The sequence below is a fragment of the Enoplosus armatus genome, chromosome 23, assembly GCF_043641665.1.
Source record: "Enoplosus armatus isolate fEnoArm2 chromosome 23, fEnoArm2.hap1, whole genome shotgun sequence".
Lineage (NCBI taxonomy): Eukaryota > Metazoa > Chordata > Actinopteri > Centrarchiformes > Enoplosidae > Enoplosus > Enoplosus armatus.
Genome location: NC_092202.1, coordinates 7,242,793 through 7,261,692, shown reverse-complemented (window position 1 = coordinate 7,261,692; position 18,900 = coordinate 7,242,793). Strand labels below are relative to the sequence as shown.

At 45.2% G+C, this 18,900-nt stretch overlaps 1 protein-coding gene across 1 annotated transcript in view; it reads left to right on the top strand.

The window, feature by feature from the left end:
- Positions 1-18,900, top strand: part of LOC139305928 (insulin receptor substrate 1-B) — a 39,088-nt gene that overhangs the window by 1,934 nt on the left and 18,254 nt on the right. The window contains exons 2-3 of the mRNA XM_070929876.1: positions 8,478-8,779; positions 9,141-12,321. Coding sequence (XP_070785977.1) covers positions 8,478-8,779; positions 9,141-12,321 — 3,483 coding nt within the window. The remainder of the gene's footprint in view (positions 1-8,477; positions 8,780-9,140; positions 12,322-18,900) is intronic.

Sequence of the window (18,900 nt, the reverse complement as noted above, 5' to 3'; positions counted from 1 at the left end):
CCACCATGCCGCCGCTGCCATGACTTGTGTTTGGAGTTACAGGTCGGCTGCTCTGGCGGCTTCTCGTCTCTCTCTTTTGTTGCTCCGAGTGTTTGGTTTCTCCTGTAAATCACCATCGCTGACAGTGACAAAGGGCTGCGGCTGGCCGCTGTATAAACCCGCACACTGCCAGGCATTTTCTTCTTGTGGTATGTGCACAGTTTCTGTTCATACACAAAATATGAGGCCACACACACACACATATACACATGCGCTTGTACAGGGAGAGTTTCATGAGAGGGGGAGTTGTAGGGTCACGACTAATTGCTGCCTAAACCTGCATGTGGGAAAAAAGCTTAAATGCACACACACACACACTTGCACTGAACACTGTCAGGATTCCTGCCTGTAATAACCCTCCTCTGGTATGTGCAGCTCATACACAGTTTCAAGTCTTCAGTGTCTGTATGTTGATTGAACCCCTGCACCCCCCCCCCCTCGCCCAGCCTCGTCTACACACACTGTCACTACTCCACCATGTCAGTACAGTCAAGTATTCGCCGCCCCCCCACTTGTCCCAGTGGGGAGACATAGGAATTTGCAGCCTGCAGACTGAGAACAGGGCGAAGCTGAGATGCTGCACTGTCTGTCCCGCATAGTTTCCAGGGAACCACTCCCTCAATATGATACCTGCTCATATGAAGCCCTGTCAGTTGCTACCGGGGGGGGTAAAGTTCTGGTTTCAAGTTTGGAATAACTGGGTTGCTTTGAGTCTGCACAGCAAGATGTTCCTCAGCTTGCATGACAGTGAGCATGCTACAGTGGAAGCACAATACTACACATCCATGCTGCCATTTAGTGCCGCTACACTGTGCTGTAAGCCTGGGAAACTCACCTAAAGCAGCCCAGGAACCGTCCGCTATCGCACAGCCTCCACTCGAGCCGGCTGTAATTACACAAACACGAGCCAGCTGCCGTGCAGGGCGATATTAGGATCCCAGTTATTTATTCAGCTGAGTCCAGTAAGACCCTTTCGGGCAGCGAGTACAGTATCAGGCTTGAGGGCAGCTATTTGCTCAACTATTAGGAGTCAGTCGAGTGTGTAAAGGCTTAACCTCTGCGAAACGGGGCGGAGGTGCGGCCCACAGTCGCCGTTTGCCAGGAAAACTGTCCCGCGGCCCGGGCCGCCACCTCAGGAATTGTTGTTGACCTCAATAAAACAATATGGCAGAGTTAAACTTTGGAGCCACTAAAGGAGAGAGAAACACGAACATGCAGGAAGGCTGCATGTATCACAGGAGCAGAACAAAAACACGGCCCAAAAACTCTGACAGGATTTTCTCTGATTTAGTGCTGAAACAATTGATTGACAGAAAATTAATCTGCAACCATTTTGATAATCAGTTATTTATCAAACATTATGTGTTTCCAACCTCTTAAATGTGAACATTTGCTGCTTCTTTCTGTTTTTATATGATAGTAAATTTATTATCTTTGGGTTTTGTTCTGCTGATTGAGAAGACAAGCAATTTGAAGACGTCACTTTGTGCTCTGGGGAGTTGTAATTGGCTTTTATTCACTACTTTTTGACATTTTGCAGACTTTATGATAAACCAGTTACATGTAAAAAGAATCGAACAGATTAAACAATAATGGAAACAATCACCAGCTGCAGCTTGCTCTGATCTTAAACTCAAGGTCCACTTACTAACTTTTCTGAGCGCTTGTTGATCTCCAGTTGAGATGCACTTCAAAGCGCCAGTAAAACAAGTAAGTGGACCTTGAGTTCACATTGTTTTTTGTCAAATTACTATTCAAAGATTAAGAAATGAACTTTAAAACTTAAAATTTTACACCGAGTACAGCTGAAGATGTTGATTTTGATGAATTAAAATGGGATGATGATGTGCTTTATTTCTGTCATATATGATAATAAACTGGACATCTTTGGGTGTTGGACAGTTGGTCAGGTAATACAAAAGACATTTGAAGATGTCACCTTAATTATAACAGCGCTTCTTCACACTTTTCTGACATTTTATCAACAGAATGAATGGTGGATGGTTTTGTTGACATCACTGCAGTACAGTAAATCTCCGTGGAATTTACTTTTCCGAGTTCAAAGCTCCAAAAAATTACATTCGAAGCACTGAGAAACAACATCTGTTTCCAAATGTAATGATATGGTTATTCATGCTAATCCACAAACCTCAATGTGAACAGTTCCTTCCTTCACTGTAAATCTGTTTTCAGTTCTGTGGATTATCGTGATGTAATTTCTGACACTTTCAACACCACAAAACAAATGCAGATTGAGCTACTGCCAACATCCAAACCAAAACTCTTAAATCTGAATTGATATGAGGAAAATCGTGTTTTTTGTGTGTGAACTGTCCTCGATGGTGTGTATCAGACTCTCTGTGGCTCCGGAGTGTTTTTGTGAGTGTCGTTTGGCCGCTCTGGCCAGTGAGATCTGGATCTTGCAGTGGCTCGTCGAGCCGGCCGATTAAACGTTAAGCTGCGCTTAAGCACTGCTCATCTCCCTAATTAGGCAGTAATTATTGTCTCGAGGGTCAGCCACTGGTGGCACAGCAGAGGCTGTGTGCTAACAAAGTCAGAGAGGAGGGAGACGTTACAAGCGGAAGCCATAAAATCTAGAGAAGTGGCCCCTTTTTTTTTGTCAGTGCCACCATTGTGCTCATTTAGAGCTCCAATACAGGCTGAAGAGCGGTGAGCTGCCACAGGATATTTCCTCTGCATAAATAGTTTTGTGCACGTTAACACCCTGTAATTTCATTTAACACGACAAGCTGGCCAGCCGGGTTTAAGCGTGGCCAGCTCAGGCTTGTTGCATTGCAGCAGCTCCTTGCATCAGAGTTACAGTGAAACATTGTGAGTCTGAAATGGCCTTGAGCGCCCCTCCTCGTGTCTGCTGTTGTGCACCGGGGGGGGTGGCTCACCGCTGAAGCAGCCTGTCAATTAAGTGCTCGGGTTTGATCGACAGCACAGCAAGGCCTGAAGCAACAAGATCCATTTAGCCAATGAGCACCCGTATGTTGAGCGCGATGGAGCCGTTGGGCTTTAAATGCATAGCAGCCTTTTATAGGGGGCCGTATTGATTGCTGTTGGTTGATACTAGCCCATTATGTCTGTTGTAGTGGAGGTCAGGAAGTCCATGAGGTGAGATTTACAGTTAATCCATTAAAAACATGCAGAGAAATTAGTGACCCCCCCCCCCATTACCTGGTGTGCTGTTCCTCTGGGAGATGCAATACAAGATACTGCATTGATTGGATGTACTGTAACACCAGAGTCTACACGTTGGAGGAATCCTGCCGTTCCCAATCTTGTGAACATTTTGACTTATCTGGGTTTTTTTTTCTTTTGCAATCTGCTGTTTTTTTGTGTCTTTCAAAAAAATGCCAAAAGTAAAAACACACTCATACAAAATGTAAAAGGAACCCTCATGCATTTCTTTTGGGAATGAAATCCAGGAGTTCTCGAGCAAAATGAGGTGAAAACATAAAACATTCACCTGCTCTCTACATCTTTTGCTCCAAAGGAATGTATACGGGGTATTTGAGAACTGGAGAGTTTCCTATGCATATACAAGATGATAATAATACATTAAATCCTATGAAGCCCTCTCTGCAGCATCAAGAGACTGCTTTAGTTTTTGTGCATTACCCTTTGCCCTAGTTATTATGACGTTTTACTGAGCAGATAGTGACTGATACTGTACACGGGCAAGTAAGTGGCAATGTTTGTGGTATGTTTATATGCAAATGGATAGTTAAAGTATCTATGAAGTGCAAATGTTTGACATTTACTTTTGTGTATATTTTGTCGTACTTATGGCCGTTGATATGTTAATCAGCTATTGTTTTTTTGTATTTGCTGTAAAAGGACCTAAATGAATACTTAACTGTGGAAAGAAACTTGGAGAGGCCACTTGCCTGGTAGGCCAGAACAAATTCTTGAATGGTTTAATTCTAAAATTCAATTAATCTGCTTTGGAAAATTTTGTGCAAGAGGAAACGTATTGGACAGTTTTCCAAATCCATGTATTATTTTGTTTTTTGAAGAAGTTCAGGCCCTGAAATGATGCTGGACCGTAATAGAAACCATAGTATTGTTCACAAGTTAACTCGGGGGACTCTTTACTGTTCTGACCTGATATTACTGAGACAGTGTGTTTACTAACGCTGCGCCAAGCTCGCCACCAAGATGGCTGCCAGTTTGGTGGGAGCGTCCGAGCTGATTTAGCTTCAGATTACTTTCATAGATGTTGTTTTTTTTTTGCGTGTCTCGTCAAGGGACAGCAGACCATGGATGTGTCACCGATAATTTCATGCGTTTATGTGTGTGTGTGTGCTCCTCTGGATAACCCAAACCACATGTGAAATTAACCTCAGGCAGATGCTGGTGTTGGGGAAGCATTGTGTCCCAGAGTGTGGGCCCAGATAGGGGGATTACAGATGGTAGAGATGGATGAAGAGATAGGAAGTGGAGGAGTTGAAAAAGAGGGGAAATGGGTACACATGGGAGCCAGAGATTAGACCAACTTTTTTCTCCGCAGGGTGGCTCACTCTCTTTTCTCTCTGAAATACATGCCAGGACAAAAAGTGCACAGCTGTCTCCTATCTTTCCCTGCTGGTAACCTGGTAAGGCAGTGGGGGTGGTATAGGGGGCACAGTAGCTGAGATAGGGGGTAGAAAATGGGGGTTTAGCCCTCAGAAGTCTGTGTGCAGTGCGGTATTATGACGCAGCACAGCATGCTAGGGCAATGAGGTCAGAAACTTGAAACAGAACCTAGTGAGGGCCAGCCGGTTCATTGCTAGAGTAGTTTTCCCTGATTTACAGGGTGCATTACCTAACTGAGAAGAGGGATTATATCATGAATCTTGCCATAAAATTCTGTCATTCAAGTTGTTTTTTTTCCACAGAAATGCACATAAAGACCGTGGAAATAAAATGTGGTGGGGACGCTATACTTTGGTATTGTTTTAGTACCTAAACATGAGCCCTTTTGATTTAAATAAACAAACTAGAATCCCACCCAGTGGCACGGTGCTTCAATAACAATGCCCCCAATCCTGTTCTTGCTCAGGGTGAGCAGATACAATCCACAGGCCCTCAAGACCCCTATGGAAGACCTACTTCCTTAGGATTTGTGTGATCACCATAACAATCATCAGCCTGTCACTCAGGGAGGAGCTTTCAATATCCCAGCAGGCATCTGGCAGCCCCGGGGGTAAATATCGCTCCCCTGCACCCCCCTAAACACACACTCCCTTATAGCACGAAGGCAATGAGAAAGCAAGGGAGACACGGAGTCGCCTCAACGCCAATAAGTCAACTCATATTTAAAACTCCAGTATGAGAAAATTGGGTTAGATTATGGCCTCTTTATGTACAGTCTATGTTCTCAAGGGAGGCACCTAGAGCATAGCAAATAAATCGGCATGAATAGACAGCAGTGTGGCCGTGTAGGTTGCCATTCTCGAGCCACGCGTGAGGCTGAAAGTTTCATGTGTGGTCGTGGCGAAAGTGAAGTAAACAAATGGTGCGTGAATAAGGCAGTGTAAGTTGTTTTCAGGTTGCTAAAAAGGGAGACGCTACGCTGAAACTTTGAAACACATCACCTTTTATGAACTCTTTGACCCGATACACACCCTCCCCCAAGGTTGTATCAAGGTTGGTCAAATGTTTTCCAGCACGCATCGCCCTTATCCAACCAGCAAGCTTAACGCAGATGCTGTATTACCTCCAGGTGTATTTTGCTTTCATGTACATCCGCCTTTAGTCCTTTAGATTCATCTCTTGCTGAGGGCCATTTTGAGTGCATGTTTTTCTGAGGGCCCATTAGGTTGTATAGGGGTGGCGTTGTGCTGCAAGGAAGCTGACCGGCTGATAACCTTTTTATGCAAAGTGGGGGGAAAAATCTACCGCTTTCTCAACAGCCGTCTCTGCTGAGCACCACGCTGCCATGAAGGCCCCCCAGAGGTAGGCCTGGGGCAATTTATAATTCATATGGCTCCATGTAGGATCAACCCGAGCTTTATGTAACCACGAGAGAAAGGTCTGTAATGTTCGATAGGGGTGAATCCGTCTGCACCTCTGTTGGAGTCTGGGAAAACCTCTTAAAGGTTTTCAGTGCTTTTGAGAGTTGTCGATAAGTGCGGACAGCCTGAGTGGCCCTGAGATCAAGGGTGTTTGTGTGTGGAAGTGCTGTTGAGGGCACAGCTGAGGTTTAAGGCTGCACTGTACTCAAAACAAACAACACACTTGTGCTCTCCTGAAGACATGTTGAATGGGCTCTTGAAAAGGAAAAGATACTCCTCGAGTCAATTTCAAGAGGCAGTGAGCTAAAACATTTAATTTTAGAATAGATAAAGCCTTTACTTAGACTTTTTTTTAAATCCGTCTTTCCCTTCTTAATAGCTCCTCGATATCTCTTTGCAATCTCCTGCAGTCCCTCATTCCCTCGGTCCCCACTGAAAAATCCCCAAACCATCCCTTCCTGTTGTAAATCTAAATTGAGGATGCAAACAGGGCTTCTTGCACTCAGCTCCCCGCACACAGAGAAAAGCAGTACATGAAACAGCCATGCATGGCCTTGAGTGAGTCATCTAATGTAGGGGGAGTGCCTCCACACACACACAGCCACTAAGCCACAGCCTCCATGGCTCTCAACAAAACATCTATTCTAAGTTGCTTTCAAGTTGCGAGCGATCCAATTTTGGGGAAGCAAACTGGAAGAAGACACAGTGAGACACGTCAGACTTCTCCCTCTTTTGCAATCACAAGTAAAAATGTTTTGGGAAGAGGATCTGGGGAAATGTTTGTCATAACGGAAGCTCAGTAAATATGGCGTCCACTGTGCATGCTGAGGCTTCTTGTCTACATATGGTTGTCATTGTAGGATTTGCAGCAGAGGCATGGGAAAGGAAAAACAAATGCATGCAGACAAACAAGCATATATTTGTAATTCTGCGGTCAGGGTGCACTGTGATTAGCCTGATTGGGCCCAAATCATTGCTTAAAGTAGAATACCACACCAGCTTTGTGAAAATATGATCTTTCACTCAGTTGTCAAAAAGAAGTCACTTGTCCCGTCAATACTTCAATACACCAGATGTGTAATAAGGCAGGTGCTCAAGTTCATCATTATTGCACAAAGAACATCCTGTTCCCATGACAGGAACAGGTGGGCCTCTTCGTGGAGGTTTGTTTCTTCAATCTTGTCATGAAGTTGATTGATTTTGCGTTGTAGATTTGTAGCTGTCATGCTCAGACATATCCAACCTGGCAATTGGACAGAGAAAACTAATAAATGTGGTACATGGGAAGAAAGGGGCTGTGTTTAAGGAACATTTAGGGTGGTTCCTTAAAGAAGAATAAGAACCCACCCTAAAACATGAGTCACATCATGGTATTCCTATAATCCTGGGCTTTTTAGTCAACAGATGTGAGGTCCCTTGTGGCTGGAAGTAAAAGAGGCAGTGTCAATAGCTGCTGACAATGAGTTGCACAGCATGATAGAATTAAGGTAATTTTGGGGGGTTAATGGGCACATTTCCTGCTTTAAATCTGGGAACAATACAGTAACTTAAAACACCAAACAGGCGGCCAACTATCATTAAATGGTTAAGTAAGTCCCTTGCCTTTGTGTGACCCATACCAGCCCAGGATCAAGTCTCACCAAGAGCTTTCTCTCCTGCTTTTCCGAGCCTCAGTAATTCCCTAATGTCTGATTACAGAATACCTAACACAAAGGGTGAACAGACTGCCTATGCTCCCACTAAAAGACACTACATTTTATTAGTTTACAAAGCCAGTTTATTGTCAGTAGAGCAGCTCCAGAAAATGGCTCTTAAGGAGCTTATTGAGTGCTTGCTCTTAGGTTTCTGGACATCAATTGGCATTGTTTGCTTTGGTTTTGGAGAGGATTCACTTGTTAAGCATTTTCCAAGTTGTTCACTCAAGTTTTTCCACAACGGTTACTTTTCTTTCACAGTCATCATTCTTGTGCAGGGCTTCAGTTGTCAACGGTTTCATTTTTCCACACTGGTATGTGTGCTTGTGTGTGTGTCAGAATATCTTTTTGCAGTTGACAAATGAGACCCCAGGTATGGAGCCTGCGGGTACAGTGAGTAGGTCTCACAAGCTCCTGCATGCTCCGTTTGAACTCAGATCTGGTTTAAAAATCAGTGAAAAGCTCGATATCAGCAGAGCTTACATAACACAGGCACCTTGCCCTCCGCTAACAGGTAAATAGTGGTGGTTTCACCTGGTGTTCCCTTTGTTCACAGATGCATGAAGGTCATGTCAGTGCTTTGTTGCAGCAGTTGTATTTGCCAGTGTTCTCCATAAATCTTCCTCTATAACACTTTAATTAACTCCCTGTTTTTTCCTATCCAGTCATATCCTCCTCTTTTTTCTCTTTTCCCTCCAACAACCTTTTAATCTCCTTCTATTTTTGCCTGTCCCTGAAGGTAAGAACCCCACTGACTGCGGGGCTGCGGAGGACTATGGAGTGCCGAATCCCGGGCCTGCTTTCAAAGAGGTGTGGCAGGTGAAGGTGTGGCCCAAAGGTCTGGGTCAAGCCAAGAACTTGGTCGGCATCTACCGCCTTTGCCTGACTGACAAGACAGTCAACTTTGTCAAGCTCAACTCTGATGCTGCTGCTGTGGTGCTGCAGCTGATGAACGTCAGACGCTGTGGCCATTCAGAAAACTTCTTCTTCGTCGAGGTGGGACGCTCTGCTGTAACAGGCCCAGGCGAATTCTGGATGCAGGTGAGCCTTTAATCTGCAGTCCCCTTTATGTGGACAGTTTCACCCCCCAATTCCACATATAGACTTAAAGAGCCTATAATCAACAGAGTCAGAGAAATTGACAACGTTATGGTTAGAGTTCAACCCTACATTATGGCAACCAGTCTTTAAGTTGTCTTGATTTAAAGAAGCTCCTTAAATACGAATTTAATTTAAATAAAAAATTTGGTTTTCCATGAGAATCACACATTTAAATGTTCAAAGAATATTCAGTTTAAACTCTCTCAGTGGTTTGATATGTGCGAAGAATTACTTCACAAATACATTAACAGAATTGTGATTTAAGTTTACTGTTTGAAAGGGTTTTTGTGTTGTGTCTTAGGTGGATGATTCGGTGGTGGCCCAGAACATGCATGAAACCTTGCTAGAGGCCATGAAGGCACTGAGTGAGGAGTTCCGCCAACGTAGCAAGTCTCAGTCGAATTCCGGTCCTGGAGGAGGCGCAACTGCTTCTAACCCCATCAGTGTTCCCTCACGCCGCCACCACCCAAACCCTCCTCCCAGCCAGGTGGGCTTCACCCGCCGGCCCCGAACTGAGCCTCCTGGAGGAGCTAATGGTGGAGCAGGGATCAGCAGTGCCAATGCCTCTCCCACCCCAAGGCATAGCTTCCCGAGGTCTCGCACTGCCAGTGATGGGGGGAAAGGTGAAGACGGGATAGCAGGGACCACACCGCTCCAAGGGCGGAGCTCCAGCCCCTCTACCAATGGCTCCTGCTCCACCACCCCAATCCTCAGGTCAAAGTCAGCCCGTTCAGCCACCACAACAACTGCTAAAACTCCTCTTGGGTTGATGCGCTCCATCTCCACCCCAGCGCCCTCCCCAGCTCCAAGTCTGTCCTCTAGCTCTGGGCATGGCTCTGAGTTTGGAGGCGTAACGTCTTCTGCTAGTGCTGGTCCATCTGGTGCCTACAGTCGTGTCCCCTCCAATCGTGCATCTGTTTCGGGCTCACCCAGTGACTATGGCTCCTCAGACGAGTATGGCTCTAGTCCTGGGGATCACACGCTCCTCCCTTCCACGAGCCTCCCTGGAAGCTCTGTTGGTAGCGTCGGCAGCCAATCCCTTGGCGAGGAGGGAGCCAACTATATCCTAATGGGTCAACGTGGTGGTGGTGGTAGCAGCAGTAATCAAGGGAATTTAACATCCAGCTCCCTGCCAGCACCAGGAACACCAGCCTGTGGCTCCCAGCCCCAGACCAGGAGAGTGCTGCGTCGCTCCTCCAGCCGTGAATGTGAAGCTGAACGCAGGCTGCTGAGTAAGCGAGCTTCATTACCTCCTATGGCCCTGGAGAGGCTGGCCCCACATCAGCGTAGAGCTGAGGAGCCAGCAGATGAAGATTCAGCTGATTATGCCATCATGTCAAGGAGCACCAGCCGGGAGTCTTTTACTTCCACCTCCTCTTCCACACAGAGGGAATCTGTCATGGGTGCTGGGTCAGCAGGGGGAGGAGGAGGGTACTTGGATGTTGCGGGTGAGTTCAAAAGTGAAGGGGTTGGAGGAGCAAGTGGTAGTGTAGATTTAAGTGTGGACAATGGGTACATGTCCATGCTACCTGGTGTCACTCAGCCTCCAGTATCCCTGTCCCAATCAATGGCTGTCTCTGTCCCAGACTCGGATTCCAAACCTGCTGATGATTACATGGCCATGACCCCAAACAACAGTGTGTCCCCTCCACAGCAGATCCGACCTCCACCTACTTCTGATGGCTATATGATAATGTCCCCCAATAGCAGCTGCTCCCCTGACCAGCGTGGAGGTCTCTCTGGAGGGGCTTGGGTGGGCAGTGGCAGTGCAGACAGCAGGGCAGGCAGTGACTATATGAACATGTCTCCAATCAGTGCACGTTCTGTAAATGGCAGCCCCCCACCTCCTGAGCACACCGGTCATTTGGAGACCAGTTCTCAACAGCAAGCCCCTAAGATGGTGTATTCTTACTATTCCCTTCCCCGTTCTTACAAACACAACCCCTCTACTGGACACTTTGACGATGGGCCGGGACGAGGCAGAAGGCCCAATGGGAGTAGTAGTAGGGGACTGGGTGGAGGTAGGACGATGGGAGGGCGTCAGGAGCAACCAGCAGCGGGCAATTCAGGGGTTGGACGCCACCTGTCACTCTCCTCTTCCTCATACTCCTCCAGCTCAGCCAGCAGCGAGAGCCTCGGAGAGAGCGAGGACCGAGCTATCCAGGCAGTGAGCTCCATGGCTGGGGGAGCTCAGTCCAAAGATGGGGGTAAGCTCCAGCAGAGACGGGGCTCTGGTGGATTGTCCAAGCAGGGTAGCCATACTAGAAGCCGACCAGTGAGCCTGTTTGTTGACGTATCCAAGGCTAACACCCTTCCTAGGGTCCGTGAGAACCCCCTACCCCCAGAACCTAAGAGCCCTGGGGAGTACGTAAGCATTGAGTTTAAGGGGGAGAAATCCAACCAAACTGGGGTTGGAGGAGGGCGCGCCAGGGGTCTCAGGCATGGCTTATCACTGCCTCATAGCTCAAGCAGCAAGAATCCTCAACACAGGCCAACTTCTTGCTTAGGGAATTTTATCCCCCTCTCCCGTAGCCCCTCTGCCCCCATCACTCCCCCAGCTGCCTCCGAGTATGTCAACATGGACCTTGGGCCTTCTCCGTCCCCCTCACCCCTCTCCCTTACTCCACTAGTTTTCCCCTCTTTCCACACCCCTCCCACGCCTCCAACTCTTGCTCATGCCCCCAAAACCTGTGAAGATGGTACCACTGGCCCTCGTGAAGAGGGGGCCGAAGTGGCTGAGGCCCCACTTAGGAAAAGCAGAGAAAGTGTTCCATCAGTGAGTGAGTCTGAGTCCCCAACATCCTGTGGAGACTACACAGAGATGGCCTTCAGCTTGAATAGCAGCACCGTCCCTAGGTCATCATCCAGTGTCTCCCCCAAAGCCCCTTCCCCCATCAGGACTGATCCAGTGCTATCACGTGGTCTCGACTTCCCCCTAGCCAAATCAGGAACCAACCCAGATCACGGGGCTAAAGTTATCCGGGCTGACCCCCAAGGACGCAGACGGCACTGCTCAGAAACCTTCCTTGCCTCGCCTTCCCTCCCCACCTCTACCTCTACTTCCTCTTCTTCCACTGCCTCACTCTTTCCAGAACATGCCCAAGCTGTGGCCCGCCGGCTGGGCTTTGAAAGCATGCTGTGGGGGAATGGTGCTGTGACTGATATCCCTCCGCAGTTCGCCCTCCCGGGACAGCAGTCCCTTCCCACAAACACTCAGACTTTGTCCACAGAGCAAGGCCTTAACTACATAGACTTGGACTTGGCCAACAAAGAGAGCCCCCATTTGGGCCTGGATGGAGCCTCAGGTAGCCAGGCCCCTTCTCGCCTCTTCTCTGTACTGGGTGGAGGTTCTGGGGTCGGGGGAGTGAGTGCAGCAGTCGGCAGCAGCAGTAGCAGCTCCAGCCTCAACACTTACGCCAGCATCGACTTCTACAAATCAGAGGAGCTGCGGACGCATCAGAATGGAAACAAGGAGGGAACCGGTAAGAGTTATCTACCTTTTATTCTTTTAAAACACATTTGCCGGACTGTTTAGCATCATGTCTCTTTAGTTTTCCCTTCACACAAACACACTGTGATTTCTCTATTACCGCTTTTTTCAATTTGTGCCGTCTCCCTCTCCCTCTCTCCTCCTACCTCTGTCACATTATTCAGATGGAAAAGAATACACTTTCGAGATAACCCAATGGAGCACAGCCTCCCTTTCTATCTATGTTTGTAATTAAACTTCACCTGACGCCAGATTAGAATGTCGAAGCCAGTTTGATTTGTATGACTGTCTGCATAAAGTGCTGAAGACCAGACAACCTATTGGAATATCACTGAATATGGATATTATGGAAATTACTATTGATCCTCTTGAGGCTCCTTGAATGTTGTGCAACCATTCTCGGTGCTACACCCCCACCTCAATTCAGTTTTTCCCTTCTGTGTTTCATTCATTCTACTCTAAGTTCAATAAAGTTGAACTTTGACCCTGTTTTCCATTGGCCTGTCAACCTAAGATCCTCCAATGAGACATAACTAGAAGAAAGCAATGGAGGAGAAAAATTAATCCTCCATGAATCAGATTTTATGAGTTTCCAGAACCCTACAACTTTAAAATTAAAATGATGTAATGAAGGAAAGTATGCAAGCACTCAAGTGGGGTTGCCAGGTTTGTAGATTTGGCTATGAAAATATAGTTTACTATGATTTGTACATTGCTTAATCCAAGCAGAAGGCTGTGGTTGTTTATTTTGGCCGTCTACAAGGTTAAAAGCTGTTTTATGATTAGCATTTATTTTTCTGTGATTACATACTAGAATGCATGCATAAAAATCTACAGTTGTCCTGTAATTGAAGGGCTGTCAAACGCTTTTTGTTAGGAAGGGAGGTCAATAAGGCCAGATGATGAATTTTCATTGTATTTACATTTTTTTCCTACTGTGTGGACCAATTTTCTATCCGTGGGGGACCACCACAGCTAAACAATGCCTCAACTAGGTCACTGTGAGACGTTTCCTCATCGAAAAACATTCTCTTTGAGCCACTGTCTGCACTAAATTGGCCTGTTAAGAAATAGACGCCTGCAGTTTAAGCAGATAGAGCAGCATTTAAATGGAGATGTGGATTTATATGCATTAGTCTTACTTAACCTTCCACAGTGGGGCTCTTGTGATGAATGCATCCAGCCAAGCCTTGTTGTTTATGTAGCCCTGCTAGCTCCCACATGATTTGTACCGTAGGTTGTGTTAGACTTAAACCTCATGGGTTTTTGTGGCAAACATTTCATAGCCCGGCTCCACAGTTGGATTTAATGAAAAATGTCAGGCATTAGCAAAAATTCATCATGGGATCTTGCGGTGAGCGCAGCAAGGCTGAGCTCAACAGTTGGTTTTCATAGATTCCACAGATGGAAATGAACCATCAGCCTGCATACGTCGCCGTGTTGGTTTTATTGTGAAATGGAGGCCATGTTGGTGGGAGCAGGCCGTGTTGTTGGGTGTATTTTATATTTTAAATATAAATGCTAGCAGGCTACCACAGTGGGACCATATGGGCTCTGGCTGCTGAGTATGTCAGCAGGGCAGCGTGGGGGAGAATGTTACACATTGGCTGTGAATGTTGAGATGGGGCCAGTGTTTCACTCACACAGCTCTCAAATGCCTCTGTACAGTGTTCCCCCTCCTTTCATCCCTCCATTCCGCCTCCCCCTCTTTCCTCCTCCAATAAATGATCCTTTTGTTCGAGTGTTTTTGCCGCGGTGGGCTGGCAGGCCTCAGCAGGGCCAAACCCCAAGACTAGTGGGCTCTCCTGAAACTGTTTTCTCCTGCAGTCCATAATTTGTGGCCTTTTAAGCTTGCTTTCTTGATTCTTTCTTACCTTATTTTCCTCTTTATTGCTGTCTTTGTACCTTTTGTTTTTCTGTTTGACTACTTGTCCTCGCAGCCATTCGTTCTTCACAGTCTTTGTCCTCATCCGACATCTAGGCTGACGGATTTTTGAAATTCCTTCCCTTCCTTCTGTTCGCTACAAAATACTGTTGTTCAACATTTTTTTCAAAAAAAACCTCTCTTGTCTTCACGCCTTTGGTCCTCCTCCCTTTTCACATTGTGTTTCACTCCATCCTTTAAACCCTTGCAGAGACTCTTAAAAATAGATTTTAGTATCGCACTGAGACGTTTTCCTTTCGCTGTAGAGCAGACAGCAACCAGAGAAAGAGGCAGACAAAAACAAAAATGAAAAGCAAAAATACAGAGATGGTACATGACGACCAATCTGTCTGTTACTATAAACAAAATACAGCTTGGAAACGATTAATTATCTTGTCTGCGTGGATCCAGTGTGCTTTTTTTAAGAGCTCTGATCTGCTATAATTACAGGCATTTTTCCCCCAACAGGCACCAGCTTGTGGGGGAAAAGAGTGTTGTATGTCTTAGGGGTGCGTACTTTTGGCCCAGAGAGCCAAAGGCTAAATGTGAACATCAGTAGTGGGACATGTGCCAAAAACAATCCTATTTGATGCAGGTTATGTAATATGTAAGTTGTAAAAATAACCTCTCATGATTTCGATAATGAGGAAAAGCAGGGTGAGCTAAAAACGTCTTGAAGAACTAAAATGAAATCAAAATGAATCGACTACAACTAATGTGATGTGCGTGTGTGTATGTGTTTCGCCTTTTGGCAAACATTTTAAGGCCGTGTGTCTTTTATGGAGAATATATGAGTGTCTGTGTTGATGTGTCTGCTTTTTATGAGCGTCAGGTTCAGCCAAAGTGTGAGAGACGGTGACTATATTGTGTTTATTTCACTTATATCCACTGTGTGGATCTTTGTGTGTGTGTTGATGGAGGAGCGTTGTGACTTTCAGCAGCAGAATGGAGGGAAACCGTTTATGAAGTAGGATGAGAGGGTTTTTCGGGACAAAATGTTAATTTAAATTAAATCAGCCACCACTCCCACAATCTCCTCCAGGAAAACCATGTGAGAGAATTTTATTATCTGCGCTTCCAGCTGTCCCTTAACTTTATTTCTTTACCATCTGGAGGGGGATGTGTATGCCAGTCTCAAAATAACCTGTAGCCCTTTAAAATTCCTTCCCTGGGACACACTGCAAGTTTACATCCGCACAATAAAATATAGCCTAGATGGAAAATCTACATTTGGGTTTAATCTGTGTATCTTTTCATCAGTTTTATCAAGTCGTTACACAGATAAATGTTATACATCGATTTTCATAGATTCTTCCTTTGATTCAGTGCCTTTTAAGAAAAATGCCAAATGTGAGGTTGCGAGGAATGAATTATCAATTAGTTAGGAAAGGGTGGACAATATGGATAAAATCTTCTATCACAATATTTGTAATTTAATATAGGGATAGTGATTTATATTGTGATATAATTTTTTAGGAAAATTCATGTAAGAAGGTGTTTTTAAAGATAGAATAAACAGATGAGAAGTCTATTTTTTGGCTAATCCAGTGAAATAAAGCTGTCACATCAACGTAAAAATACTGGAAAATGTATGAATTTATAAAAATATATATACATATATATTCAAATATACCAGAACTAAAATGAACTTCTGACTGCACAGAAATAAAACTATATTGACGCTGACCCTCCCAGCAGCACGTAGTGTTATTGGTGACCCTGCTGGGTTTCTTGGCCCATTTGGCAGCTGGTTGGCACGTTCCCACCTCCTCAAAGTCCCCATGTCATGTGGGCCAGGAAGAGGTAAACATACTTAAAGTCAGTCAGTGGAGCAACCTGGAACTCACACACACCAAGTCCTTTTAGCAACCAAATCCTGTCCGCCATAGACATTAGACACGACGTGTAATTCACCCGTCTGTCAGAGAGAGAGTTTCTGAAGCAGTTTATTTACATCAGGGACTGAACATTTTATAGGTTTTTAACAAATAAGATTAAAGGATAATTCTGGTTTATTACTACTGTTTTTCAGTTATGCTAATATTATACTGACCAAAAGTAATTAGTGACGGGAAAAGAAGTACGAGCAGTCAGATGATCAGACAGGTTGCCTGTATTTGGTGTTAAAACTGAATGTTAGCGCACTCGAAATGTCAATAATAATAATCCACCGTCCTGGAAAACTGTGTGCACACAACTACATTAAGTACGATAGGTCGAACTATGTCTACAACAAACAGCTTGGGTAGTCATTTTACGTTACTTCTTATTAGCGATGTCAACGTGTTCCCAGATCTCAGCAATTAAATTGGTAATTACATATAATTAATATTATTATTATTATATATACGATCAAGGCTACAAAAAAGTCAAGACCCAAATTGTAATAAAGCAGAACTATCCTTTAATTATATGATGATTAAATTGTTAAACTGACAGACAACACATACATTCCACGGCAACACCACTGCAGGTTAGACTAACAGCACTAGTAGTGTTGTGTAAAACACAACCTCGTGGGTGGGACATGACCCCCAAAGAGGGTCAGGCTCAGGGCACTGTGTGTGTGTGTGTGTGTGTGTGTGTGTGTGTGTGTGTGTGTGTGTGTTTTTAAAACCTGGTTTGTTCCAGTATGCAGGAGGCTGAGAGAGATGTAGAGCCAAAACCGCAGGAGTGAACATGTGGAGGACAAAACCAAGGTCGATATTTAACTTAAAATCCAATTCTAACTAGAACGGTTAGAAACAGCATAATATCAGATTTCAACTCCTTATTAGCCTCCCAGATGCTCCTCTGTTGTATTCAACTGTATGGATATGAAAAACAGGACAAGACAGGAGGTACAGCCCCTGCTTCTTGTGATTACATAATCCATATTAAGATGGAAATTAGCTCGAATTTCTCCGCATTGCAAACTCAACTCTCCTTCATTAGCCTAATTACAGCATTACACAACTGATTTGCCCCCGCGGGACGACGCGGAACAACTTGCTCAGCTACGCGAGGACAGCAGAGAGGCCTGAATCCATTTCCTCGCCAGCTTGAGTCAACAAAAACCATATTTCTGTGTTTATCTAATATTTGCCATGTTTAGATTTGGATAACATTGCAAAATGGAGGAGGACAGAAAGCACAGGATCTTTTTTTGGGGGGGGGGGTAGTTTTGTTTTTGTTAAAGTCAAGGTCGTTTAGTTCTCTGAAGTCCGCGTTGCTTTGTTTGGGCGGTCTGTTTGAAGGGAGTCACCGAGCTCACACCGCACATAGCAACAACTCTGCTCTGTTTGGGTTTTCAGGGAGTCTTGAAGGTTGTGTGTACATGTGTGTGTATATTAAAGGACTCGAAGGCTGAAGCGTTTTTTCCCCAAACTTCAAGCACAGACCGTGTGATGAGGTCATCTGCGTGCGCCGCAGCAGCAGCATCGTTTCATTATAGGCCAATCCTGTGGGCTCGAGGAGTAATCTGAGTTGAATACTTACACACACACATATATACAGCTTTGTAATGGATGATCTAGCTGTCACACACACACACACACCGCTGCTCACCATGCAGAATTCAGTGTGACATGGCAAAGGCCGGCAACAGTCAGCAGTTCAACAATACAGATCTGCAGGAGCACAGAGCAGCTCTTATCTGTGGCGGAAGAAATCCTGGTGAACTCTGTTCGCTGCTGTAAACAGGCACAGGATTTCTCTGCGTTATTCTGCTGTCAGCTGTATGTAGAGCTTTCTACAAACCTGTATTAGCCAATAAAAGTAGTGAAGTAGTACAAGAATAGAGGACAGCCTGCGCAGGCTTTGCAGTGGCACCTCAAGCCATCGAGGAGATCCACTGGAGAGTTTTTCTGTGTGACAATAATGTGCTAAAACAGACGCTGTTGTCAGTGATGTTACAGGTCAAAATATAACAGCGTTCAATGGTTTCAATGATGTTAGAGTCAATTTTAGTAAAGAAATTTTAGTCTTTTTGCGTCTATTGCCAGAAGACAGCCTCTATTATATACATATTGTATGGTTTATTTCAGGACAGATTTTTTTGGTGCATTGAGCATTAACCCGTTGTATGTTTTGGCTGCATGTCAAGAAACTGAACAAACTGTTGAGTTTTTGGCATGAACGTTCATCTGACGAGCCAGCAGGTTCATATGGAAAACATGCGACTGCTTGCCATGACGGTTGCTGCGTCGGTGTGGGCATGTCACTTCAGGTAGAAGTGAAACGATGAAGGAAGACTGGTTTGAGTAATATATGCATGATAATATATATATATATCCAATCATTCCTGACATAACCTGTGAAAGCTGATAGCTTATTGATTAATGATGTCATTTAAAGGTAGTAGCTGATGTTTGCCTTCATAGGGAAGCAAGTGGACTTGCCATTGTGTGTGTGTGTGTGTGTGTGTGTGTATTGACTCAGATGTTGCCTGAGGTCCACTCTGCCACAGACTAATCTTCCATTGACCACAGTGTAAGGGAGAAGAGGAAATGGGAGGATTTGGTTCTGCACAATGAATAGAGACTAAATCTCTACTGTGAGTGTGTGTGTGTGTGTGTGTGTGTGTGTGTGTGCAGTCTCTCTGTCTCTGTGCACTTGTTGAACCTTCATACACCATCATCTGTAATCAGTATTGAATAATGATAATAA